Here is a 24,766-nt window from a genome sequence, read left to right on the forward strand (position 1 = left end):
AGATTTAGGTGGCCTATTCAGATTGCCTGCTTCTTTTTGTGTGAGTTTTGGCAGATGTGTCTTTCAAGGAATTGGTCTGTTTCATCTACGTTATCAAATTTTTATGCAGTGAGTTGTTTAGTGTATATTCCTTTCGTGTATTTTTAATGTCCATGGTATTTGTAGTGATATTCCCTCTTTCATTTCTGACTTCAGTAATTTGTGTCTTCTTTCTCTTTTTCCGGCTAGAGGATTATTGATTTTTATCAAGCTTTTCAAAGAACCATCTTTTGATTTCATTGATTTTCTCTATTAAATTTCTTGTTTTCATTTTTTAAATTTCTTCTCTAATTTTAATTATTTCTTTTCTTCTGCTTACTTTGGATTTTATTTGCTCTTCTTTTTTCTAGTTTCCTAAGGTGGAAGCTTAGATGATTGATTTTAGATCTTCTTTTCTAATATATGTATTCAATGCTATAATTTCCCTCTAAGCACTATTTTTGCTGTATCTCACAAATTTTGACAGCAAAATCAGTAACTAAAAACACAAAAATACAAAGTAACATGGCATTAAACAGACTACAAAAGGGCATTTAATTATAGTATTAGAGCAAAAATAACCAGGCAAAATGGCGCCCTGTTCCACTTCTACTGAGAGCATGCCATTCAGGCAACTCAAGTTTTTTGCCACTCTTCGCATGTCCATGAACAAGCATGAAAGCACTTTGAGTAATGATTTTGGAATTACAAATACATTTTAGCAAGTAGGTGAATTCACAAATATGAAAACCATGAATAATGAGGATCAATTGTATTTTAATATTTCAATGATATCAAATGAAACTGAAATTATAATAGTGATCTAGCAATTATTACCAAGTCTTTATTTTCTGCTCTCTGAATTAAGAGAATGGGTGAAATTAAACATTAAAACACTCTGTTTTGGAAAATTTGACTATATTGATGCTGCTGTGGAGGAAATTTGACTCTTCATAGGATATACTTAATTGTTTTCACTTTGAAAGTCTGATGAATTCTTTATAAAAATATTTATAAAACATTTTTTGGATTATTTGTTTCCTTTTTCACTTTCTACTATAATAGTACAGTAAAGTTAACTCCTAAAAGTAAGAAAAACTATTGAAGAATGTTATTGAATCCATTCATCCATTGTATTAGGTTGACTGATAAAATTTCTGGTTTTTTGATTCAAAACAGTACACAACTGGCAATTTCATATGATCTTACCTAATAATTATTGTTCTTAATAGATTGCAGCACCAATTTAGAAATTGTTGGATTTCTAAATAACCAATTCAGGTGTTTTGTTTTGAATCAAATACTAATTCTATATTTTTCTGTAAATTTTATATAAGCTGTTAACCTCATAAATAACTTAGGACTTTCCAAGTTTTTTATAGCCTTCATAGTAAAAGTCTAATAAAAGTCTCTACTTCTTTACAGATACAACATTTCTGTAACAAATAATATAGAAAAATTTTAAAACTTTTCTATATGCTTTGTTAAATATAGTATGCTTGAGATGCTCCAGATCTTTTGCAGAGGGCTTGTAAGGTGTATGCCCTGCATAAAAGACTGAAGTACGTCACTGAATATACTTTATCTCCAATAGCTGAAGTTAGAATGTTGGCTCAGTCACATCACTGACTTCTTTCTGCCTCAGTTTACTAGTCTGCAGAATTAATTATGAAACTTAAATACACTAACTTGAATCAAGAGCTTTAAAACATAGATGGGGAAGTGGTTAATACTCAAGAAATGTTAGTGAATATTATTATGTAACATATTTGGTATATCCATAAGAGATGTCCATAGAGCATCTTTATGAGAGAAGGAACTTCAGCAGAAATCTGCAAATTAGATCAGAGATGAATCTTAGGGCAAACTTGTGAACTCAGACCTGACAGATCTGGATAAAACTGTTTACTCTCAGTAATTTACTTACATTGTTCACTCTGGGTTTTCTTTTCTGTACTTAAAAGCAGCCACTCATCAAGATGTTGTTATGTTTTGAAGTAAGGTGTGTAGGACCCTGAGCCTATTTGCCTACTAAAGTGTGATACTAACACAGACTAGCATAGCCGATGTTAGCGTCTTGACGCTGTCAGCTGTGCATAAACAGGATTCCACATCTGTACTGGAAAGAAAATTCACTACATCCTAAATCTTGAAAAAACAAAACAAAACAAACAAAACAAAACAGGGCAGCCCTGGTGGCGCAGCAGTTTGGTGCCGCCTGCAGCCTGGGGTGTGATCCTGGAGCCCTGGGATCGAGTCCCACATCAGGCTCCCTGCATGGAGCCTGTTTCTCCCTCTCTCTGTGTCTCTGCCTCTCTCTGTCTATGAATAAATAAAATCTTAAAAAAACAAAACAAAACAAAAAACAGAAAACAAAAAAACAGAAAAAATCAAAAACAAAATCTCACGTGGTATTAAAATCCACTTGGACAGTCTTTAGTGTTAACATATGGGAAGGATTGACATCTAGTGGCTCTTTAGTAGGATTGCATGCAAACATTTCAATCCCAAAATGGGTCAAATAATGTAGTTGTATTTTGCTTTTACATAGGCTGTTCTTAGGAAAATTTTATATAAAGCTAATTTATGTTATTATTTAACATTAGATACAACTTATTAAATTTTATTGCAATTCTTTAAAAATAATGTCCTTATAAATTTTACTACCTACGTAATTCTTTTTCATTTTTATGTTAAATAATATATCAATTTTAGGGCGCCTGGGTGGTTCAGTTTGTTAAGTGTACAAGTTTTTATTTCTGCTCAGGTCATGATATCTGCGTTGTGAGACTGAGCTCCACATCGTTTCCTCAATGGGCATGGAGCCTGCTTAAGATTCTCTCTCTCCCTCTGCCCCTTGCCACCTCTCTCTTTTTCTCTCCCTCTCAGAAAAAAATTATATATATATATGCTATATATATATATAAATTCTATGTTTTTCTATAATTTTCTGTAAGCTATTGACTTTACAGTTTATCTAACACATTATGAGATGATTATACTCACATTAAAATAATAATAAAACACGATATTGTTTTATTGGTCTTCTTGGAAAATAGTTACTAACTTGTAAAATATATTTAAATGTGTAGAGAGTTTATCAAAGCACTTTTTAAATAGACTTTCAGAACAGCTTTAAATGCACAGAAAAGTTGCTCCTTATTATTAATATCTTATAATGGTACATCTATCACAAATAATGAACCAACATTGATGTGTTATTATGAACTAAAATTCACATTTCATTCCAATTTCACCAGTGAATGCAGCCAGGGTCTTCCAGAGAAACAGAACCAATAGGATGCATCTCTATGTCTACATCTGTATCTATATTTATAGACTTAAATAAAAAAATAAATTCTGAGACAGAGAGAGAGATTTATTTTAAGGTATTGACTCACATGGTGGTGGAGGATTGGTAAGTTCAAAATCTGCAGGGTAGGCTGGCAGGCCGGAGACCCAGGGAAGAGTTACAGTTTAAGTCCAAAGGCAGTCCATTTGCAGAATTCCTTCTTGCCTGTGAAAAGTCAGTCTTTGTTCTATTAAGGGCTTCAACTGATTGGATGAGGCCCACCCACATTATGGAGGCTAATCTGCTTTATTCAGATCCACTGATTTCAAGTTAGCCATTGCAGCTAGTTGATCCCCGTGGTACTTCTTCGGCTCCACAGTCCCTATTACATTTAATTATCACATCCCCTTAGTATTCTCTGTTTTGAGACTGATGAGACAGTTTCTCAGACTTTCCTTGTTTTGATGACCTTAAGAATTTGAAGAGTACAGGCCCTATATTTTGTAGAATGTCTCTCCATTAGAATTTGTCACTTTTATCATGATTAGACCGCAATTATGGGCTTCAAGGAGGAAGACCACAAAAAATGAAGCAACATTCTCTTTGTATCTTCTTAAGGGTACAGGCTATTATGACTCATCACCACTGATGCTGACCTTGACCACCTGGCTGAGGGAGTGCTTGACAGGTTTTTTCCCTTGTAAAGTTGTCTTGCCCTCTTTTTGGACTCTACTCTTTGGAATCAAGCCCACACTCAAGGTTTAGAGTAGGGTGTGTTAAGCTCAATCTCCTGAAAGAAGGAACAATTACATAATTCATTTATAATTCTTCTATAGGATATTCACCTCTTTCCCCCATTTGTTTATTTGTTCAGTCATTTATTTTTATCAATGTGTACTCACAGATATTTATTTTGTCCTTTGGATTGTATATCAATACTACATTATTTGTTACTCAAATTGTTTCAGCTTTGGCTATTCTGGGCTCTTTCAGGTTGGCTCCTGAGTCCCTCTGACATGCCCCCACTCTTTTGTAGGTTTTTGAGTACTTCTTTATTTTCTGGCACTGTGAATGCTCCAGGTATATTTTTAAATTTTCCCTATCCCAGCCCTGGAATCATCTTTCTCCAAGGAACCTTAATTCCTTCAATTAGGGAATGGTACTAGAAACCAAAATCTAGGTGCTGGGTGTGCTCATGGCTACTGGAGACAGCTCTGTGGTGGAGATAGAAAATACATGTGTGTCTATATGTGTATATTTGTAAAGCAAGGACCCAATTTTGATACAGTTTCAGTTCACATGATACCTGTGCAAAGGAAAGACTGCCTGTACTGGGTAAATATAAAAGCTTATCTAGATGCAACATTTGTATATTGCAACTGCATAAGAATAAGATGAACACAAATGAACACTCAATTTTCTTTTTAAACTCTCACTGGAAGTAACTCAATGTTTCTAGCGCTGAAGGGGGAATGATTAAAGTTAGGATGTATTATGCATCTACATGCATTTTCCAAAAATCATCTCTAATTCATGCAACTCTATAAGGTAGAGAATAATATTAGATTTGTTTTCTATAACTTATGCTCAGAAAATTGTTGCCAGCTCAGGATTGCCTGGCTAGAGCAAGGCAAAGCCAGGATTTGAAATCAGGTCAATTTTTAGAAAATTTAAATGTTGCTTGTAACTATTGCTGTATCTTTAAATTACCAATAGATTTTTAGAGAGTGATCACATACACAATTCCATTTCATCCTAATGAATTCCCCCAAAGTAGGCTAAGGCAGATGCTAAGATCCGTATTTTAGGAATTAAGGTCTCCTATTTAATTACTGTGATTACTGACTGATCCCAAGCCCCTTGCCCGCATTAGAATGTAAAACACTCAAACTAGAATGTGGAAATAGCTATTTACTTTCAGTTCTCAATTATGATTTGAGATAGTCAATGAAGGAGGAAAAATTACGTGCAGTAAGTACAAATAACATTGAGAAAAATGTTTTTCTTTTATAAGTCATATCTGAATGTAGAACATTTTTCATTCTTTTTTAAAATTAATTTTTGTCTGCCCATATAAATTTTTATGTGTCTTTAAGGATAAACTGACAGCATCAGTAGCTTTAGATTCTGATATGCAGTTAAGCCTTTAACTGTCTATTGATGTTTGTGACAACTACTTGGAATATGTGTGTATTTAGAAAATAATATATTTTTTTTCATATATATGTATGTTTATATCTTATATATATAAATATCTCACAACTTAAGTCTTGACTAAGTAAGATGGAGTCTTAAAATGCTTCAGCCATATTAAAAATAAAAGTCAAGGGATTTTATTTTATGGTCTAGAGCCACCATCCAGGACGGAAGTCACTAACCACATGTAGTGAATGAGCACTTGAAATATGGGTAGTCTAATTGAGATGTACTATGAGTGTAAAATACACACTGGGTTTCAATGACAGCCCCCCAACATATTTAAAATATCCCAATAATTTTTATAGTGATTATATATTGAAATAATACCTTAGATATATTGAATTAACTAAAATATAATACTGAAATTAATTTCAACTGTTTCTTTTAACTTTATTAATGTGGATACTAGAACATTTAAAATTATGTGTGGCTCACATTATATTTCTATTGGAGCACACTGCCCTAGGCCAATCCAGCTGCGAGATTCTATGACTTTCATCTCGAAATCAATATTGCTTTTTATTTTGAAATTTGAGAGAAGAGACACATGAACTAAAGAAGGAATTGTCCAGTTTGGGAGCAGAATTCATATGAAATCTATGAGCCAGGACTTGGGTTTGAGAAGTAAACTGTTTCAACATCACAGTTTCTCTGAGCAAAATTAAGAAATGACTTCCATGCACCAAACAGATCCCAGGCAGTGGTAAAGGTGAAACCAAAGGTTGTCTAACTAAAAGCCTCAGGAAGATTTAGGGGCGTAAGAGCATTGTCCCACAGCAGCCTCAAAGGCACCCCAACAACCTGTCCCAGAAAGAAAAGCCAAGAGTGTCTTAGGGCCTAATGGAGTGAGCTCTGAGGAAATTCAAAGGAAAGCACACAAGTTCTGTAAGAGGATGAGACTGGTGGAGGAGTGGAAGCACTGGCACCTTGGACTAGACGTCCCTCTGGAAGGAAGCAGGCTGCGAGCCTACTCCGTTGCAAACCTGTGCCATGCCCTCCTCATGAAGATGACTCAGAGGGTGGGAGCCAGAGCCCAGAAGGCAGAGCGAAGAGCTAGAGGAAGCCAGGGAGCAGAAGTGGGTCCTAATCAAGAAATTGGAAACATGAGCTTGCTTGGACTCCAACAGCCATGGGCTGGTGACTGCGGTGTCTCCTGCTGCCCCTCCTTTGGGACACGAGTGCCAGTTGTGGTTTCTTCAGTCTCTGTGTCTCCATTGTTCTTTGGGCACATGGGAGGCCGCTGGCTTGTCTCTTTAGTTCACGGGTCTTCAGATCCAGAAGAAATGCCCCCCACGAGGAGCCTCCTTGTCCTCACTTGGACATGATTGAGATGATTAAATTTTAGGGAATTTTGAGTGGCTTGAGTATATTGTGCATGGAAGGGGAGGAGTGTAAATAATGTCTGGACAGAAGGTGGATTATGACTTAAAAAAAAAAAGGTGAATTATGGTAGAGTAAAAATGTTGACACACTCCCCATTGGAGAGGGGTTCTATCTTCCAACACTTGGAATCGGTGAATGCTTGGATACTGGAGTACAATGTAAGTGGCACTATGCCCGTTTGGAGCCAGCCTTTAATAGAGCAAACAGCTTCTGCCTTGGTTTCTTAGAGCCCTGAGTGCCATGTAGGACCCACCGGGTTTCTGGCTGTCCTGCTGGAGAGATTCCCCAGGGAGGTCCCGAGACTACAGGAGAGAAGGGCTAGCTGGGCCCAGCCTTCCAGCCATCCCTCTGCCCCAAAGGGCTAGATACGTTGTGCGTGAAGTCTTTTTGGTATCTCCAGCCCAGCCCAGAGGCCAGTTGAATACCACTGAGCAATTCCAAGAAGCCACAGTGCCACATGGAACAGACAAATCACCCAGCCACATCTTGCCAGGATTCCTGACTTCTGTGGTTTGTGAGCATAACAAAAATGACTTGTTTTAATCCACTAAATTCAGGGTAGTTCGTTGTGCAGTAACAGATATCTGGGACACACACACACACACACACACACACCCCACATCCTAGATGAGTGACCTGGAACATTTCACTTAAGGTCTCTATCTTCAGTATTTTCATCAGTAAAATTGGATGATAATATCTACCCAGCATGGGTGTTAAAAAATTAAACAGGGGATCCCTGGGTGGCTCAGCGTTTTGGCGCCTGCCTTTGGCTCAGGGCGCGATCCTGGAGTCCCGGGATCGATGCCCACGTAGGGCTCCCTGCATGGAGCCTGCTTCTCCTCCCTCTGCCTGTGTCTCTGCCTCTCTCTCTCTCTCTCTGTCTATCATGAACAAATAAATCTTCTTAAAAAATTAAAAAAATAAACAAAACAATGTACATATAAAGCAGCCAGTCTATATGGGGATCATAATCATAATATTCTTCTCTTTTGTTTCTCTATCAGGTCTCCCTCTATGTATCAATAGTTTTAGCAGGTATGTGTTTAACCTCAGACACCATCATAGCTTTCCTCATAGACACATCCATGCACACTCGCTCCCCACAGTTGTACACATATGTATGGATCAGGATTAAAATCCTATTAATTTTAGGATTTAAAACCATTCACCACTTCAAACCGATTATTTGTGGTGGTAAGTGTGGGGAGGATGCAGTATCCTTACTTCAAGACATGGATGGTTTTATTGTTGGTAGTGGTTTCTGACCATTCTCTTAGGGTTGCTCATTAAAAGTCAGATTAAAAATAAATAGACCAGACTTTTTTTTTTTCACTAATAAATGGAAGAGGCGTGGTGTACCTCTAAATGCAGGATGCCGAGCAGAAGGAATAGGTCCGCTTCATTGTACCTGTTCAGACTCGGGAGGCCTCAGATCAAAGGCGAATGGATATACAGGGCGGGCTGCAAAGCGTACCAGCAGCCGTTTTATTCATTGTAATTATGAAAAATCTTTTAGTGGGGGAAAGTATGCTGTGTAGTGCCTGCACTCTGACACCTTGCTTACGCAGCCTACTTAAGCTAAATCATTTCCATTCTTTCAGTTCATGAATATGATGGCTTGGTCATCACACGACACAGGGGCCAGTGACTTTGGTCCTGGTATAATTAATTGTGTGACTCCAAGATGGAAACAAGCACATACCAATACACACACACACAGGTATGCTTGCTGGTTTGCAGAGAAGTTATTGGATCGGATACTATAAAACACCTGTGTGAGAATGGAGAGACGGGCCCTGAAGGGGCACGATTAGACCTAGAGTTCCTGTTAATCAGGTTAGCATCTTGAATTTACCAGGTCTGAGGCTTCGGTTTTTTTTTTTTTTTTAACTTTCCTTCTGCCTACCCTCCTCACCGCACCCCTGCCCAATTAGGAATTCCCTGATGCGAGGAGGGGGACAGGTCGCTACCGCCCCCCCTCCCCCGCACCCCTGCCCAATTAGGAATTCTCTTGAGGGGAGTAGGGGGGACAGGTCGCCTACCCCCCCCCCCGCACCCCTGCCCAATTAGGAATTCTCTTGACGGGAGTAGGGGGGACAGGTCGCCTACCCCCCCCCCGCACCCCTGCCCAATTAGGAATTCTCTGATGGGAGGAGGGGGGATAAGTCGCCTACCGTCCCACCCCCGCCACCGCACCCCTGCCCAATTGGGAATTCTCTGATGGGAGGAGGGGGGACAGGTCGCTACCGCCCCCCCCCCGCACCCCTGCCCAATTAGGAATTCTCTTGATGGGAGGAGGGGGACAGGTGAACTCGTTCTGTAGTTCTCGGTCTATCTCCTGTTAATTAAAGGTCCACTTAGGGGGGTGAAGGAGAGCAAACACCTGTCGGGGCAGCCCGTCCCGCCCAGACAGGCCCGCGGAGGGGTGAGGGGCAGCGGGTGCGCGCGGGCGGCGCAGGGAGGCGGCAGGGCGGGCGCCCAGGGGCCCGGTGGCTCGCGGCCAAAGCTCAGGTCACTGGGTTATGAAATCGGGCCCCTGGCAGAGGCTTTCCCCAAGGTTAGGTTCCCGGGAACGCGGGAGGCGGCGGCTGGGGCGCGGAGCCCTCGGGGACCCCCCCGCCCGGCCCGGGCCGACCTCGGCGGGGGCGGAGGAGGAGGACGAGGGCAGGGCGTGCGCGGCGGGACCCGGCCGGCGGGGGGGGGAGGGCGCCCCGCGAGCAGCCGCGCCCATGGGCCGCGCGCCCCCGGCCCGCAGCGCCCCCGGCAGCGCCGCTCGGGGCTCGGGCCTCCGGGGCGCGACTGCGCTGCGGGCGCGGGGCTAGCGGGCGGGGGCGCGGGGCGCGGGGGCGCGGGGCTGGGCGGGCGGGGGCGCGGGGGCGCGGGGCTGGGCGGGCGGGGGCGCGCGGCCGCCCGCAGCCTGCAGGGGGCCCGCGCGGGGCGGCGGCGGCGGGAGGCGCCCAGGCCTCGGGGCGCGCGGCCGGGCCCGGGGGATGCGAGCCCGGGCCCGGGACTGATGGTGATCGGGTAAGTGTCGGGCGCCCGGGGGCGGGGGCGGGCTCCGCTCGGGTCGCGGGGTGGGGGCGCGTGCGGGTATCTTCCCTGCGCTGGCTGCGAAGCGGGACTGCGCTGCTCGGCTTCCCCGCATCCGTTCGTGAAACCTGCGGGGCGGCCGTCACCGGCTTTCCCCGGGAAGCTGCCCCCGTGCACCGAGGCCACAGACTGTCCGTCAGCCCCGAGGGCTGCCGCCGCTTCTAGGATGTGCTCCTCCCGGTCAGGGCGGCGCTGCTTTGCTTTTGCTTGTGAACTAGTTTTTAAGTGTATTTAGTATTTGACAGCACAAGCAGGTGATGCAGCTGGCAGAGGGAGAGGGAGAAGCAGACTCCCCGCTGGGTAGGGACCCCCCCCGCCCCGCCTCCCCCCGTGGAGCTGGGTCCCAGGACCCGGGGATCAGGATCTTGACCCGGGCCTGACCCCCTGAGCCACCCAGGCGTCCTGGCGCCCTTTCAGGGGACGAGGGCTTCCTGAGAGCCAGCCCACCCAGGAAACCACCCCGCATTTTAACCCATTCAGAATACAGCGTTCGTTTCAGGCAGGCCTTTAAGGCAGAAATGCAAAATTACGAACGCTTCGATCACACTAATGTTGAATTTCTACAAGGCAAAAGGACAGAGGTTTGTGGGCTATCTAGAGGCAAGTTTTATTTATTTATTCATGAGAGACACAGAAGGAGAGAGAGGCAGAGACACAGGCAGAGGGAGAAGCAGGCTCCATGCAGGGAGCCCGACGTGGGACTCAATCCTGGGTCTCCGCGATCACACCCCGGGCTGAAGGTGGCGCTAAACCACTGAGCCACCAGGGCTTAGAGGCAAGTTTTAAAAAGTAAAAATAGATAATAGAGTCAGTATCTTGACACTGGAAATGAGCGGCTCATAGAGATTGGGACTCAGCCTTCCCTTTGTTGCATGGGCAAATTAATGCCATATAGTTCAGTGGGTGCACTTCAGTCTGCTCCAAAACGCAGGTCACCTTTCCAAGTGAACAGCCTTAAATGTACACCCATTAGCAGTTTTTTTTTTTTAACATCTCTAGAATTTAAGCGGCATAGACAAGAAGTAGTGTAAAGCTTATATGCCCATGTGTAACATAATAAAAGCTTAATAGACATTCCACCACTTTCAAGTTTTATTTATAGGATGCATCCTGTACATCCTGTACACTTTTTTAGGCTGCATAGTTTGCATAGGAATTGATAGTTTACAGGAAATGAGAGATGTTCAGTGCTGTGCATGAAATAACAGTACAATGATTGGTTAGGGGAAAGAAATCAAAGATTCAAAACAAGGCATAAAAAGAAAAAACAAAAGGAAAATTGTATAGACTCTGTTGTTAACAATATAAATAATTTGGGATTCCTGGAGAGACAGGCAGATGGCCTGGGCCCAGGGAGCAGCTGCATCCCTGTTTTCTTGGTGACCTTGGGTAGTCATTGCATTAATAGGCTCAGGTTTCTCTTTAGGGTTGTTCTGAGTTCTGTGGTCAAATGAACTCTGAAGTTCAAGAAGTTCCACAGAAATACAGAGGCTTTTCAAGGAGATAAGATGAGAAGAACAGAGGAGAAAAAAGTTGGAGAAATACTATAGAAGTAGGTGGTGGTTGAGGGCATGGCATCCATTTTATAGTAATTCCTCCCCCTGCACTCCCCTCCCCACTGCATCCCTGCATTTTGAAGCTCTGTCATCAGCTACACTTTGAAGTGAGTAGTAATGCTATCTGCGAAAGGATATGGTGTTATATGAAGAGAGAACTTAGTCCTTTCATTTTGCAAATCATTTTCTTAGGTTGGAAAGACTCCCTCCTCCCCTCCCCACCCCCCCCCCCCCCAAAAGGGTGAATTTTCCCGGAGCAAGAGATTATTGTTCATTAGAAACAAAACAAATAGGCATGAGTCTGATTAGTGAATTTAGTTTTCCGGTTGCTTACAAGACAGAGGAGGAACGGAAAGCAAGGAACCATTGTATCCAGCCATCCAGTTGTAAAAGTCACTTTTGGAGATAGCAGTTGCTCCAAGAGCTGGGAATTTTCTGTCTTTATAAAGGAGAAGCAAATCTCCAGAAATGTCTTGAATTGGAAGAGTATGCTTGCGTCCGGTCACAATGTAATCTTTTGTGGTAAGCATGAATTTATAGAGTAAAAACATGTTCTTTGTTTGGCTCACTAATTATTGATTCTTTCAGCAAACATAGAGTGACAGGCATCTCTATGTGACAGGCATTCTTTTAGGTGCTGCTGATAAAAAAAAATAGTGTAAAAATCATCTCAATAAAAAGCTGAGGGCTGGAAAGAGATCTATATAATACAAAATGCTGCAGGAGGTACAAAGAAGCAGCTTAGTGTTTTCCAGTAGCAGGTGATAACACTGATAGCGGTGAAGAAGAGCAATCTGATGGACCCAGCACTGATTATGCGGACTTTACATGCTTTTATCTAAGCTGGGTCTCACAACTGTAGGAAAACATTGACAGTATTGTTACTGTTTTTACAGATGTGTGTATTGGGTCCAGGAAAGGAAACAACTTGCTTGGAGCACACAGCCAGTCAGGGCAGAGCAGGATTCTAATCTATCTTTATTTATTTTTTTTAAAGATTTTATCTATTTATTTATTTGAGAGTGAGTGAGAGATCACAAGCAGAGGGAGTGGCAGAGGGAGAGGGAAAAGCAGATTCCCCACTGATGTGGGCTTGATCCTAGGACCCTGGGATCTTGACCTGAGTCAAAGGCAGATGCTTACCCCCACTGAGCCACCCAGGTGTCCCAATCTTTGTTATTCTTATGCAGATTATTATGAAGAAATTTATTTTATTTTATTTTATTTTTTTAAGAAACTTATTTTAATTCACCACCCTGAAGTTTAAAATTGTCTCTCAGTGAGAAGCAGGTTAATTCATATGCTAGTGTGTATTTCTTAATGCTCAAAGAAGCTTATTTGATGTAATTGTTAGTTGTCTCTTTTTTTTATCAATTTATGTTTATTTTGAGTTATTGAGTCACATGGAAATGATGAATAATTGATAGTTTTTTTGAAGCAACTGAAAAAAGGCCAAAGGTAAAGCAATTTGTTAGAATACAAGCTTGTCCTGTATTCTTTTCTCTTAGTGCCTTTATCCTCAGAACCGCTTGATGGTATTTAAGATAAACGAGCAGTAAGGAGGGAAAAAATTACATAATTCTGTTATTCTCGCATATAAGACATATGTATGGAAGAAAGATTCTTGCTAACCTCTGCAGTAATGAACTTGTTTTTTCAAATTCCATTTTTCGTAAAGTATTATTGGTACATAACTCAGGGCAGAATTTATTCCTATATTAATATTTTTAAAAATTCCATTTATTTATTTATTTTTGTTTATTTTTAAACATTCTTTTTTTAATATATATATTTATTTATTTATTTATTTATTTATGGTAGACATAGAGAGAGAGGGAGAGAGAGAGAGAAAGGCAGAGACACAGGAGGAGGGAGAAGCAGGCTCCATGCCAGGAGCCCAACGTGGGACTCCATCCCAGGACTCCAGGATTGTGCCCTGGCCCAAAGGCAGGCGCTAAACTGCTGAGCCACCCAGGGATCCCTAAAACTCCATTTATATTTAGAAATACAAGTGTAAATTAGGCACTGTTTTAATTGATAACGCAGCAAATTTTTTTAAATGAATGTTACTGTGGTATCCCTGTTAGAAATATTGAAAGTTGACTTTCTTTTTCTCCAAATCACTACCATATCTTCAATTAATACAAAATTTGAGTTATTTGTATGGGAAAATATGATTTCTGTAAAAGAATAAGAGGTGTTTACTGTTAAATATTAGGAAGCTACTATGACTAAGAGGGAGGTAAATGTTTTAAGAGGTTCACTGGAAGGGCATTTTAATGATTAACACTATTAACACTAGCTTTTATACACCAGTCAGGTTTAGTACCTTATTTAAAGTTTAGAGATTTCTTCTGTGTTAGTTTTCCATTAATTTTAATATATATATATATATTTTTTGTAAAATTTTATCCATTTATTCACAAGAGACAGAGAGAGAGGCAGAGACATAGGCTGAGGGAGAAGCAGGCTCCCTGCGGGGAGGGAGCCTGATTCAGGACTCGATCCCACGACCCTGGGATCACGACCTGAGCCGAAGGCAGACGCTCAACCATTGAGCAACCCAGGCATTCCTATTTGTAAACTGCCTACACATCAGGCTACAAACCAAACAATGGTGCCAAACTAAAATGAATTATTGTTTGTGTGTTTCAGTCATTTCTTCTGTTCATTCACGTGTTTAGTGATTAGAGAGAATTTAATATATTTAAGAATTAATGTGGAATTATCAATTTTTTCCCAGAAGACTGGTTGCTTTTGTAATCACAAGGGCACCTGGTCAAAGGACAAGTGGGATCTGAAATCTAGCTCATGTTTCATTTGCCTGGGAGTGGAGCTGTGTCTGCCAAGTTTTGAGCAAATTTTATTAGTCTGCTAAGTCACAAAAAAAGTTGTGTGTGTTTTTCCATTTTGCATAAAGGGGCATGCAGGTTAATGGCAACCTTGTTCTGAGAAAAATAAAAATGGTAAGCTCCCAGGCCTCAGTTTCTTGAGGATACACAGAGTGTGTGTATGCAGAGTGTGTGTGTATGTGTGGGGGGGTGCATGCACACATGTGTTTAGGGGGACATGAAAGAGAGGAACAACTTTATGCAAAAGGATGTTTTAAAAGTTTTAATGAATAAATTACTACATTAGAGATATTTTTCATAGTTTATTTTATTTTTCAGAAGAGGACTGTCAGAAGGACCTGGAAGGCAAAGTTTGGCTGCGAAAGGCAAAGATCCTTTACCTACACATTTTACAAGAAATGTGCAGAAAGCCATTGACAAATATACCTGGTAAGTATTAACGTGTTAAATGGTTCTGATCTCAAAATCAAAACATGCCCGTAATGAAGAGAGGAAGCAGAATCAGTGATTGGTCATGCATTTCTAAGAGTTTTTTTTTTTTTTTTAAAGCAGTTTTCAGTTTTAGTGTAATGAAATGTTACACTGCATAAATGTTTTCAAATAAATTTTAAAATCAACTCAGAGCAGTACAACCACTTCTAGTTTAATTCCTTCCCAAGAAATGTTCTTTCTGTTGCTTGCATTGGTCTCTGCAGTGAGTCTGGGTCATCGTTTCGATCCAGTGGAAGCCCCACACCGGCAGGTGCCCACAGCTCTTGGCCTGGGTCCGGGACACAGAGTTCTACTACTGGCTTATCAACGGAGAGGAGCTCAATTTACTCTTGGAGAGATGATGTATGTCTCAGAATCTTTTGTATAATTCCATGATTACAATTTATAATGAAGAATTTCCTTTCTTACTTTTCAATACTCTCTTTACTGATTTTGAAAGCACTACCTATTTGTTACACATACACACATACATCGATAGAAGCGTATTTACATGTCACGTGGGAACACTTAAAAATATAGAATACGTAAGGGAAAATAAAAATCACTCATAATCTCATAGCCCAGAGACTTAGCCGTTGATAATTTTGTTCTTTCCCCACCTCCCATCCCTTCCCCCTCTACATGTTGTACACGATCTCTTGTATTATATCCGTGACAGGAAATTGGGGACTGACTTTGACAATTAGGAACTTAAATACGAGAAAAAACGTGGAGAGGTAAAAATTGTACAAAATCACCGTGATGAAGTGATATCCCCCCAATATTCTAAATCAGATCTTTTACTTTCACCTCTCACCCTAGCAGAAGAAGGGTTAACTTTAACCCTTTTTTTTGTTCTCTTCGGGAGTGGGATTCTTAGCTGTGGGAGTGAGTGTCCAGCTCAGACTTTTGTTGGGAGCTCTACTAACCACAGTCTCCTGCCCCTGTACCCCCTCAACTATCCCTGAGAATAGGGTCCCAGCCTTTCGTGAAGCCCACGTGGCTGCGCAAGAGCCTCCACTACATCACCTTGGATGCTCTGACTCCTGCTCTTTTTTTGATGTTCCGATTTCCTTTGCCATCTTTAAAGTAGTTCACCACTTGGAAGGCACCTGTAGGTCCACTTCTTCGGGTCTGGGGTGTGTGTGTAATAGCTGGGCTTCTCACAGCCGCGGGGAAACACTGGACAGAGTCAGCTCCAAATCACTCAGGCCTTTTTGAACAAAGTGGGACCAGCTCAGCTGTGACAAGCAGCCGCCACCCTCACCCCCATGTGTCTGCAAATGGGAAGAAGGCTGAGGACCATTGCTTCATGCCATCCAAATTCTGAGATCCTTTCTATACACGTTTTTGTGCAATTATCCAGAGAGATTCTTGCGACTTCCATTTATAGAATTGAAACAACTTCAGGCCCTACAATTGCTTTTCATTTAAAAACTTTAACTTACTTTTTTGGTGGGTAATATTTACAAAAAGCAACAAAAGCCAAAAGAAAGAAAATTGAAAGTAAGCCCAGTCCCCTCCCGGGAGGCAAATATTATTAGTTGTTACCCTCTTGGCATTTTAAAAGAGATCATTCAACTCACCTGCTGTCTGGGAATCTAGTTTATTATCAATTTAAGTGAAGATGCAAAAAAATATTGAATATCATTTCATGAAATTCAATCCAGTTTGACCATCTTGAATCAGGTATATCACACTGAATGTGTGCTTTGTTGCTCTGAGTTGTGGATTAGATTTCAGGTTCACACACCCCTAAAAGAAATTATAGTCAAGGTTCTTCATTAAAAGAAGGTAAATGGCCCTTCACATAAAAGTAATTTTCCATTTCAGTGGTACCATCATCAGAAGAAAAACTAGCTGGTATTTTGCAGATGTGCTTAGGTGTGTGACACCCAACCATACGAGGGACATGTGTCTATGTACACATGTGTACATACATACATATAGATATGTAAATATGTGTAGTGTGTATGAGTCCATTTATGTCTGTTGGGAGCTCTACTAACCACAGTCTCCTGCCCCTGTACCCCCTCAACTGTCCCTATCCCTAGCTGTCTGTTCCTTATCACTTCATATGTGTACCTTTACCTATATTTACATCTCTGTAAAATCTCAAATAGGCCTCATAACTCGTGTGGTAGAAATGGTCTCTATTTAACAATTAAAGAAGGTGAGTCTCACAGTGGGATATAATTTATCAGAAGAGTAGAAATTGGGCCACTGGTATGTCTGACCACAAAGTCCACATTCTTGTTATCATGTCATACTTCTTCCTATATAATGGGCATTTTAAATTTTACAAGCATTACGGATTATGAAGGCTGGATTTCTATAACTTTTAGTCTTATAACTAAATGTGCATTTCTTGTTTTAGGAGTTTGACAAAGCCAATGCACAGAAAGTACAGCAGTTATTCTGGGAGGTGGAGGAAATGTTATTTGAAGGGAAAGTCAGCCCTCAGACTCAGAATCTAGTGGCCGAATGCAGTGAGTGGGCAAGAAGATCCCTCCATCTGAGGTAGGGAAGTTGTTTATGGTAATTCTCTGAGATGGGTTTCAGAACCACCCACTGATGTTTTCACTGAAACCAATTGCCCCATCAGAACATGTATCCAGAACACGTCTTTGGTGAGAAAGCATATCCTTTGTTTTTTTTTATTTATTATTATTTTTTTAAGCATATCCTTTGAAATGGTGCTGGAGGGAGGAACAGAGTAATTATTTGCCAAATGCTTGGAAAGATGAATCTTACTGACTAACCAAGATTCCTTATGTAGGAAAAATCACTTTTTTTAAATCCCTCTGGTATTTTATTTTATTTCATTTTTATTTTTATTTTTTAATTGATTTTTTTTTAGTAGGCTCCACCCCGCAGTGAGAAGCCCAGTGCAGGGCTTAAATTCATGATCCTGAGATCAAGACCTGAGCCGAAATCAAGAGTTGGATGCTTAACTGATCCAGGCACCCCAGGATCATTTATTTTTTTGATATCAAAGATGGAGAATATAGATTGGGTCTGAAGGAAAGCTTTTCTTCTCTTAGTATTCAGCCAAACTCACTTAGGAGAGAAAAAAAATCCATCTCTGTTATCAGAAGTTCCTTTATATTAATTATATTTAGGGAGAATAGATTAGAGCACTTATACAAATGCAGATGAATTTTCTGGTTACCTCAACTAGGTAACTTAAAAAAAATGTTGACTAAGTAGTCTTTCAATTTTTCTACTCAGTCCTTTATAAGCCCTCTGTCTTGAAGAGTATAATATGTCCAACCGATATTAATTGTGGGTGCTTATTTTTCTAGGTGTAGGGCACTTAGTGAAAAGCCAGGAGCTCAGAGCAGCTCCTGTCACTCTTACATAGTTAAGATAATAGTGAAGGAAGGAGGGTGGAAAAAGAAAACACTGCAGGGAATATAAGCCAGGTGTATATATTTATATAGTTTTATTCATTATGTAGATATTAGTTAACATTTATAGAGAGCTCCTACGTGCCCAGCATTACCCTAGCTGTCTGTTCCTTATCACTTCATATATGTGTCTTCAAAATATTATTTTATCTGACTTTCAACATTGCAAAGCATTTTTCCTTTTTCTAATAAATTAGAGTTCCTTTTATTCTTCCTTTTTATTTTTATTTTTTTACCTTGCAGAGTATTAGGAAGACAGCTCATCGTGCCAACTGATGAAGGGTTCCAACATTTCCAGGGCAGTGAGCCTCGTTCTGCACTCCACAAACCCTTCTTAGATGCCTATGGACACAACCACAACAGCAGAGAGTAGGCTCCTATAGGTTATTTTTAAAAGTATTTTGAATTTCATTTTAGTTTTCCTTTTTTCATGTCTGTAGCCATGAGCCTTGGCTCCACTGATCTGGAAGCTTAGATTTCAGGGACTGGCAGGTACAGAGCATTTTTTTCCCAGGATGTTTCTGATTCTAAATTGATGGTGATGATGATAATGGTGCAGAGAGTGTGTAACGAGGGAGTTAACTCTTGAAATTCTGTTTCAAAGACTCTGAAAGGTGGGTTAGATACAAAATCAAAACCTGACCTCTTGTCATGGATCCTAAGTTCCAATGCAATAGCAAAAGAAATAAAGCTCTATCATATTTTCTTTTGTTCATCAACAGATTTTGATAAATCCCTCTATGCCAGTCACACATATTTGGGACTATGCCATGACATCATCTTATTACAGCAGAAGGGATGCAAACTCACATAGTAACTTAAACTTAAGAGACCCTTAGAATTTTTAATGATGCCTGTGTAAAAATGTTGCTTTTAAGAATATGATTTTAACAAATGTAATAAACAATGATTTTTTTGTTTGGGATTCTGTACTTTATGGATTTTAAAGACTTGCCAAAATCACACAAGCTTTATATTCTTGATATTTTACAAACTCTCACAGAGGATCTGCTTTTCCCTATAGGTTGTGCATCTCTGGCTCTCAAATACTCCCAGAGGCATGCTCAGCCTCATCCCGGCCAGGCTCTGATGGCACAGGGGTTGCAGACCTAACAGCATGTTCACCCCTGGAAGAAGAGGTTTATGGCGTGGATGGAAAGATTGAGGAATATTTTGCTTTTGACAGAAAAGAAGAGTAAATAGAATTTATTTGACATTAACTTGGTGTAATAATATTAATTTACTTGACATTTATTTGGATTATATGCTCATTTATTGTTTTGTGTATTTTTTACTTATCCCCCTAATTTTCCATTCTTTTGAGAGTATTATACTCCCAAAAGATTTTAGATTCCTAGCAGGATATGTCTATGCTGCATCAGGGCTTCCTCTCCACCCTTTTTTTTTTTTTTTTTTTGAGAATATAGCACAGCTAGTAAACAAGAATTATGTTCAGCATGTTGGTGAAAGCGGACAGAGCTACTAGTGACCTTCATTTCCTGAGGACTCCAGGCTGCCCAGAGGGGTAAAAGGGAAAGCCCATACTCTGCACTAAATACAGAGACTTAAATTCATTATTAAATAAAAGCTACAAATATTGAATAATAAAAATTGGCACATTAAAAAGTAACAACGTGCTGCTTAAAAAAGAATGTTATGTTTGCATATGTAGAATGTACATGTGCATGCATACTAGATAGAGATGAATAGGTTTATAACACTATTTTAACTTTAACCATTGGTACTTTTAGTAACCACAATGGGTTTTTTTCTTAGAGATGATGAATGTCTTGAGCAAAAGTCAGCTCACCATCATAGGATGTGGCGTAAACACGGACTCCCTCCCGTGTCTCCTCATGACTGTATCAAAGATGCAGTGGCCGCAGAAGTGTTTGATCACGTCTGGACAAATGTGGTAGAAATATTGGAAGAACTGATTAGAAAAAATTGGGAAGTGACTCTCACAGGTACTTATATGTAGTAGTTGGCTCTAATGAAAAGAAAAAAAGACCCTTGCTGCTCAGCCATGTGCCCTCACCCAGCTTGGCCACACCTAGGATATGATTCAGTGAGAAGGGAAGCAGGTTTTCTCCCCTTAGTCATGAATGATCTTTAATCCCTTCAAAAGGGATGTTATTATTTTTTAAGAATATATATGCACTTTGGAACAATAACAGAAATACACAAGAAAGAAGCTTAAAGTTACTTTAAAAAAATCTCTGATAATAGGAGAACTTCTCTAATAATGGGAAATTGCTTTTTAATTGTTTATGACATTATTTGTAAAGCAAAATAGAAACATAGATAATTTAATAATCATTTCATTTAGCCTTACAAAATGTTCTCTAAACTACTTGAAATTTAGATAATAGAAAGGTCAGCGGTGGACGTTAATGGCTAATGTTATAGAATCAGTTTATTTTATAAATAAATGATTTTATTTATTTATTTATAAATAAAATAAACTGATTATAAAATGTTCTCTAAACTACTTGAAGAAACAGATGATAGAAATATCAGGCGGTGGACTTTAATGGCTAATGTTATAGCATCAGTTTGTACAAAAGGGTACTACTCATGTTAATTTAAATATATCCTTTTTCCAACCAAAGGGATTAGTTGGGATATTATAAAATACCAAGAATTTTTCTTGCTCCAGTGTATAGTCCCTGCTTTTCTACCTACTACTGGAATGATAAGCCTGTGTGTGTGTGTGTGTGTGTGTGTGTGTATGTGTGTGTGTGGAAAATGTCACGTCAGTCAATTGCTCTGTGGGGTCTCTGCTCTACAGCAGGATTCGGTGGCCATAGCAGATTCATGGTAACTAAAAAACAGAGGTTCTCTCCGAACAGTGAATTTTAAGTACATATATTTAATAATATGTTTCCTAATAATCTTGATTTGGTATTGTTGACACAGAAGGAAAGAAACAGAAAGAAAAACTGAAAGTAGCTGAGAATAAATCTCCACTTCTACATATTTCTCGTATTAACACTGATGCACCAAGTGTTCCCCCATCCAGAAGCTCTGAAGCTCGCAGCCTATCCCTGGCTTCTCATCTCAATCCACCTCAGGTAGGTGTTTTTCTACTAGTCTCTCTCTTTCCTTCAATATTTTTTTTTATCTCTGGCCTGGATTTGTCAGAGTGCCATCCAGTGTTTGGTTCTGTTTGTCAATTAGACTAAAATTTAAAAATAATATTTTCAAGGAGTATAATAGCATAACCATATTCTTTTTTTAAAAAAAGATTTTATTTATTCATGAGACACACAGAGAGAAAGAGAGGCAGAGACACAGGCGGAGGGAGAAGCAGGCTCCATGCAGGGAGCCTGACGTGGGACTCAATCCCGGGTCTCCAAGGATCACACCCTGGGCTGAAGGTGGCACTAAATCGCTGAGCCACCCGGGCTGCCCACCATATTCTTTAATAGAGTAGGACACTCAGATTTGAGACTGTCACCCCGCTTTGAGCTGTAGAATTTTTTCCATATTTTTAAAGAGGAAAAAAATGCTTTTCCTCAACATTTCTAACCAACTTGAAAGTTACAGATGTTTTCCTGTCTTCCCACCAAAATAATAATAAAAAAAAGTCAATGAGAATATGTTGGGTTCATTCAACATTTATTGAGTTTGCATGAAGTGTACTGTAGTAGATGTTTTGAGGAGACCTGTAGATGAGCAAAGCATGGTCCTCAATCCAGTAAAAGGAAAAGCATAGTATAAATCACATGCAATACATTGTGTGAGTCATGTGCAAAACGAGGCCTCAGGAGAATAAAGGAGAGAATGATTCATCCTGACTGGAGCTCAAGTCTTGATCTTTTAGGTTGGAGGTTAAATTGAGCCAAATCACAAAGAAGTGAATGGTTTTGCATGGGTAGGAAGTCTGTGTGGGTCATTTCAGGCCAAGCAGAGGCATGTTTGGAGAATAGTGTGTGGGTGGGATGGGATCAGAGGTGAGGATGCTGGGACCAGCAGGGGAATTGTACCAAGAACAGGGCATTGAGAGTCCTGGACCGTTGCGGGAATTATGTTGGACATGCCGTTTAATTTTTCAAAAGTTCAGTTTCCTTTATCTAGGGAACGATGTCCAAGTATTGTTGTGAGGATGAAATCACATAAATAGGTGAGAGCTCCTAACGCAGCACCTGGCACATGTTAGGTACTCAGTACGTTTTTCTCAAATTGCTTCCTTAGTTAAAGGTTAGGTGGAGGATGAGGCCAGAAATTCTGGCTGAGCTTGTTCATGGGAGACCTCAGTAGTGCTAGGGAGCTTGGACTTTATGTTTGCACAGCTTGTCTTGTGTGGGGGAGCAGAGAAAAGGGGTAAGACAAGATTCTTGGTCTTAAGGTACAGGCAATTTAGCTGGAGCGAGTCAAGCCATGCCAAGCGATACTATACACGTGCACACAGGTGCACACACACAACATGAGGCAGTCAGTAGGTAGTAGAGCAGATGAGAGTTTGAGCTATGGGACTACAAGTATGGGGTCGGATGTGACAATTTATTAGTTCTGTGATCTTGAATCAGTCCCTCAAAGACTTCGTCTCATTATCTGTGGAATCTGTGAGTCAGGAAGCTATGCAAAGTAGAGGAGATAAGACATTTAGTGCAATGCGTAGCATAGAGTAGACACCCGATAAGTGTTAGCTTTCATTATAACCAGATGCAAACTGTAGGCTATATTGTATCATACCATATCCTAGCCTAGCTATATTGTAATCTGACGCCCTTTAGCTCATAAGTGCCTTGCGGTTGGGGGAAAGTAGCATACCTCCATAAAGTAGAGTGACACATAAACTAAATCTGAAATGATAGGTAAGATTTAGAAAGGCTGAAAGAAAAAGGGAAGATGTTCAAGGCAGAGGCAAAAATATGCATCTAGCATAGGAGCAAATAAACAGATGCTCTTTGCGAGATTAGAACACAGAATAGTGTGTAGGGTCCAGGGGCAGAAGTACAAAATAAGAATGTCTAATAGTATTGTTTTACTCTGTACATAAGGGCTTTACAGTAAGCCTTCTTTGCTTTTGCCAATCAAAATAAACTTTCGGGGGCAGCCCAGGTGGTTCAGTGGTTTAGCGCCGCCTTCATCCCAGGGCCTGATCCTGGAGACCGGGGATCGAGTCCCACGTCGGGCTCCCTGCATGGGGCCTGCTTCTCCCTCTGCCTGTGTCTCTGCCTCTCTCTCTCAATCTCTCTGTGTCTCTCATGAATAAATAAATAAAATCTTTAAAAATAAAATAAAATAAACTTTCAGAACTACTACCCTTTATTGTATTTTTTGGTTTTTTAAAACTGCTCTGGCAGGTTCAATTGTGTTTCCCACTTTGCAGATTCAAATATGTGGTATGAATCACATAAAAATGGACAGCTGATGGCAGCATGGAAAAAAAGTCCTTAAGTATTAGGCAATATAAGTAAACTTGAGAAATATGGAAATTTTTAAGTTTAAAGGGGTTTTTACAAGTGTTTTCTTTTTGTAGATTTTAATGGGTTTTGGAAATATTTTTTATAGCTAATTTGTTTTCATTTGAGTCAATGTTAAAATGAATGGAAAGCAAGGTTGAAAGTAAAGATAAGATATTATTAGAGCCTGTTTTGAAATAGTCAAAGCGGGTCTAGCAGTAATTACAACAGATCTTAATTTATTCCTCTAACACTTTTAAAAAATATTCAACCTGGGGAAAATGTGATTGTAGTTGCCACATCTATTCTCCAACTAGAATACGAAGCTAGCTTCAGAAACAGGATTTTAAATATTGAATCTAAATATTGTTTCCCATCCTAGTTGGTCATATCGTGGGACCAGATAGGGAATTCATGATTATTTACCCTCACTTCATGCTTCCACCAGTGCTATCTAATTTAATTCTCATACAAAGTATCTATCGTTATCCTCACTTTAGAGATTAGGGAATTAAAACTCCAGGAACAAAGCAATCTTTCCAGGACCACCTACCAGGAAGCAGAACTGAGATTCTAATGTAAGCCTTCAAAATCTGAGATCTGGTGTTTTGGGCTTTTTCCCCAGGCTATTGTGCTGCTCCCAGGGCTGCTAACTGGGGCCAGCTGTGAAGGATAGGGTAGGAGAAGAGGTTAAGCAACAGGTCTAGGAGGTCTAAGCAGTTAGGAGCTGGGGCATGTCCCTTCCTTTGCTTCTGCAGATTCCCTGTCTGCCTTCTTCACCCTGGTGTTATCTGGAGGCTGGTGCACGGTGGCTGTATGAGGGCTCCCTTGCCCTGGAGCTCTTGGAGCTCAGAGCAAAGGATGAGAATAACAGGACATTGTTTACTCCTGGCCTCTCTGCTAGGTGACAGCGATCGGTGGCATTTCTCTGAGCAGCTACCCTGTCCAGATTCCAGAAACCTCTTCCTCACTTCTCGCCATTGCAGTCATGCATGTGGTACTGTGTCCCTACTGCTACATGGTTATATTGCCTGGCGGGAATTAAGCCATTTCTTGTTAATATCTTTTCCCACATCTTTAT

At 40.4% G+C, this 24,766-nt stretch overlaps 1 protein-coding gene across 3 annotated transcripts in view; it reads left to right on the forward strand.

Annotated features, from left to right (window-relative positions):
• FAM149A (family with sequence similarity 149 member A) overlaps nt 1-24,766 on the forward strand; it is a 53,040-nt gene that overhangs the window by 19,416 nt on the left and 8,858 nt on the right. The window contains exons 1-8 of one of the 3 annotated variants that reach the window (XM_041751869.1): nt 9,805-9,919; nt 14,712-14,822; nt 15,089-15,227; nt 17,242-17,384; nt 18,518-18,643; nt 19,299-19,469; nt 20,051-20,241; nt 21,194-21,348. In XM_041751869.1, the coding sequence (XP_041607803.1) occupies nt 9,909-9,919; nt 14,712-14,822; nt 15,089-15,227; nt 17,242-17,384; nt 18,518-18,643; nt 19,299-19,469; nt 20,051-20,241; nt 21,194-21,348 (1,047 nt within the window). In that variant the 5' untranslated portion in view covers nt 9,805-9,908. Of the gene's footprint in view, nt 1-9,798; nt 9,920-14,711; nt 14,823-15,088; nt 15,228-17,241; nt 17,385-18,517; nt 18,644-19,298; nt 19,470-20,050; nt 20,242-21,193; nt 21,349-24,766 lie in introns of those variants that run through there. The other 2 variants (XM_041751871.1, XM_041751870.1) reach the window with 2 other exon arrangements.

Source organism: Vulpes lagopus, chromosome 4 (assembly GCF_018345385.1).
Source record: "Vulpes lagopus strain Blue_001 chromosome 4, ASM1834538v1, whole genome shotgun sequence".
NCBI lineage: Eukaryota > Metazoa > Chordata > Mammalia > Carnivora > Canidae > Vulpes > Vulpes lagopus.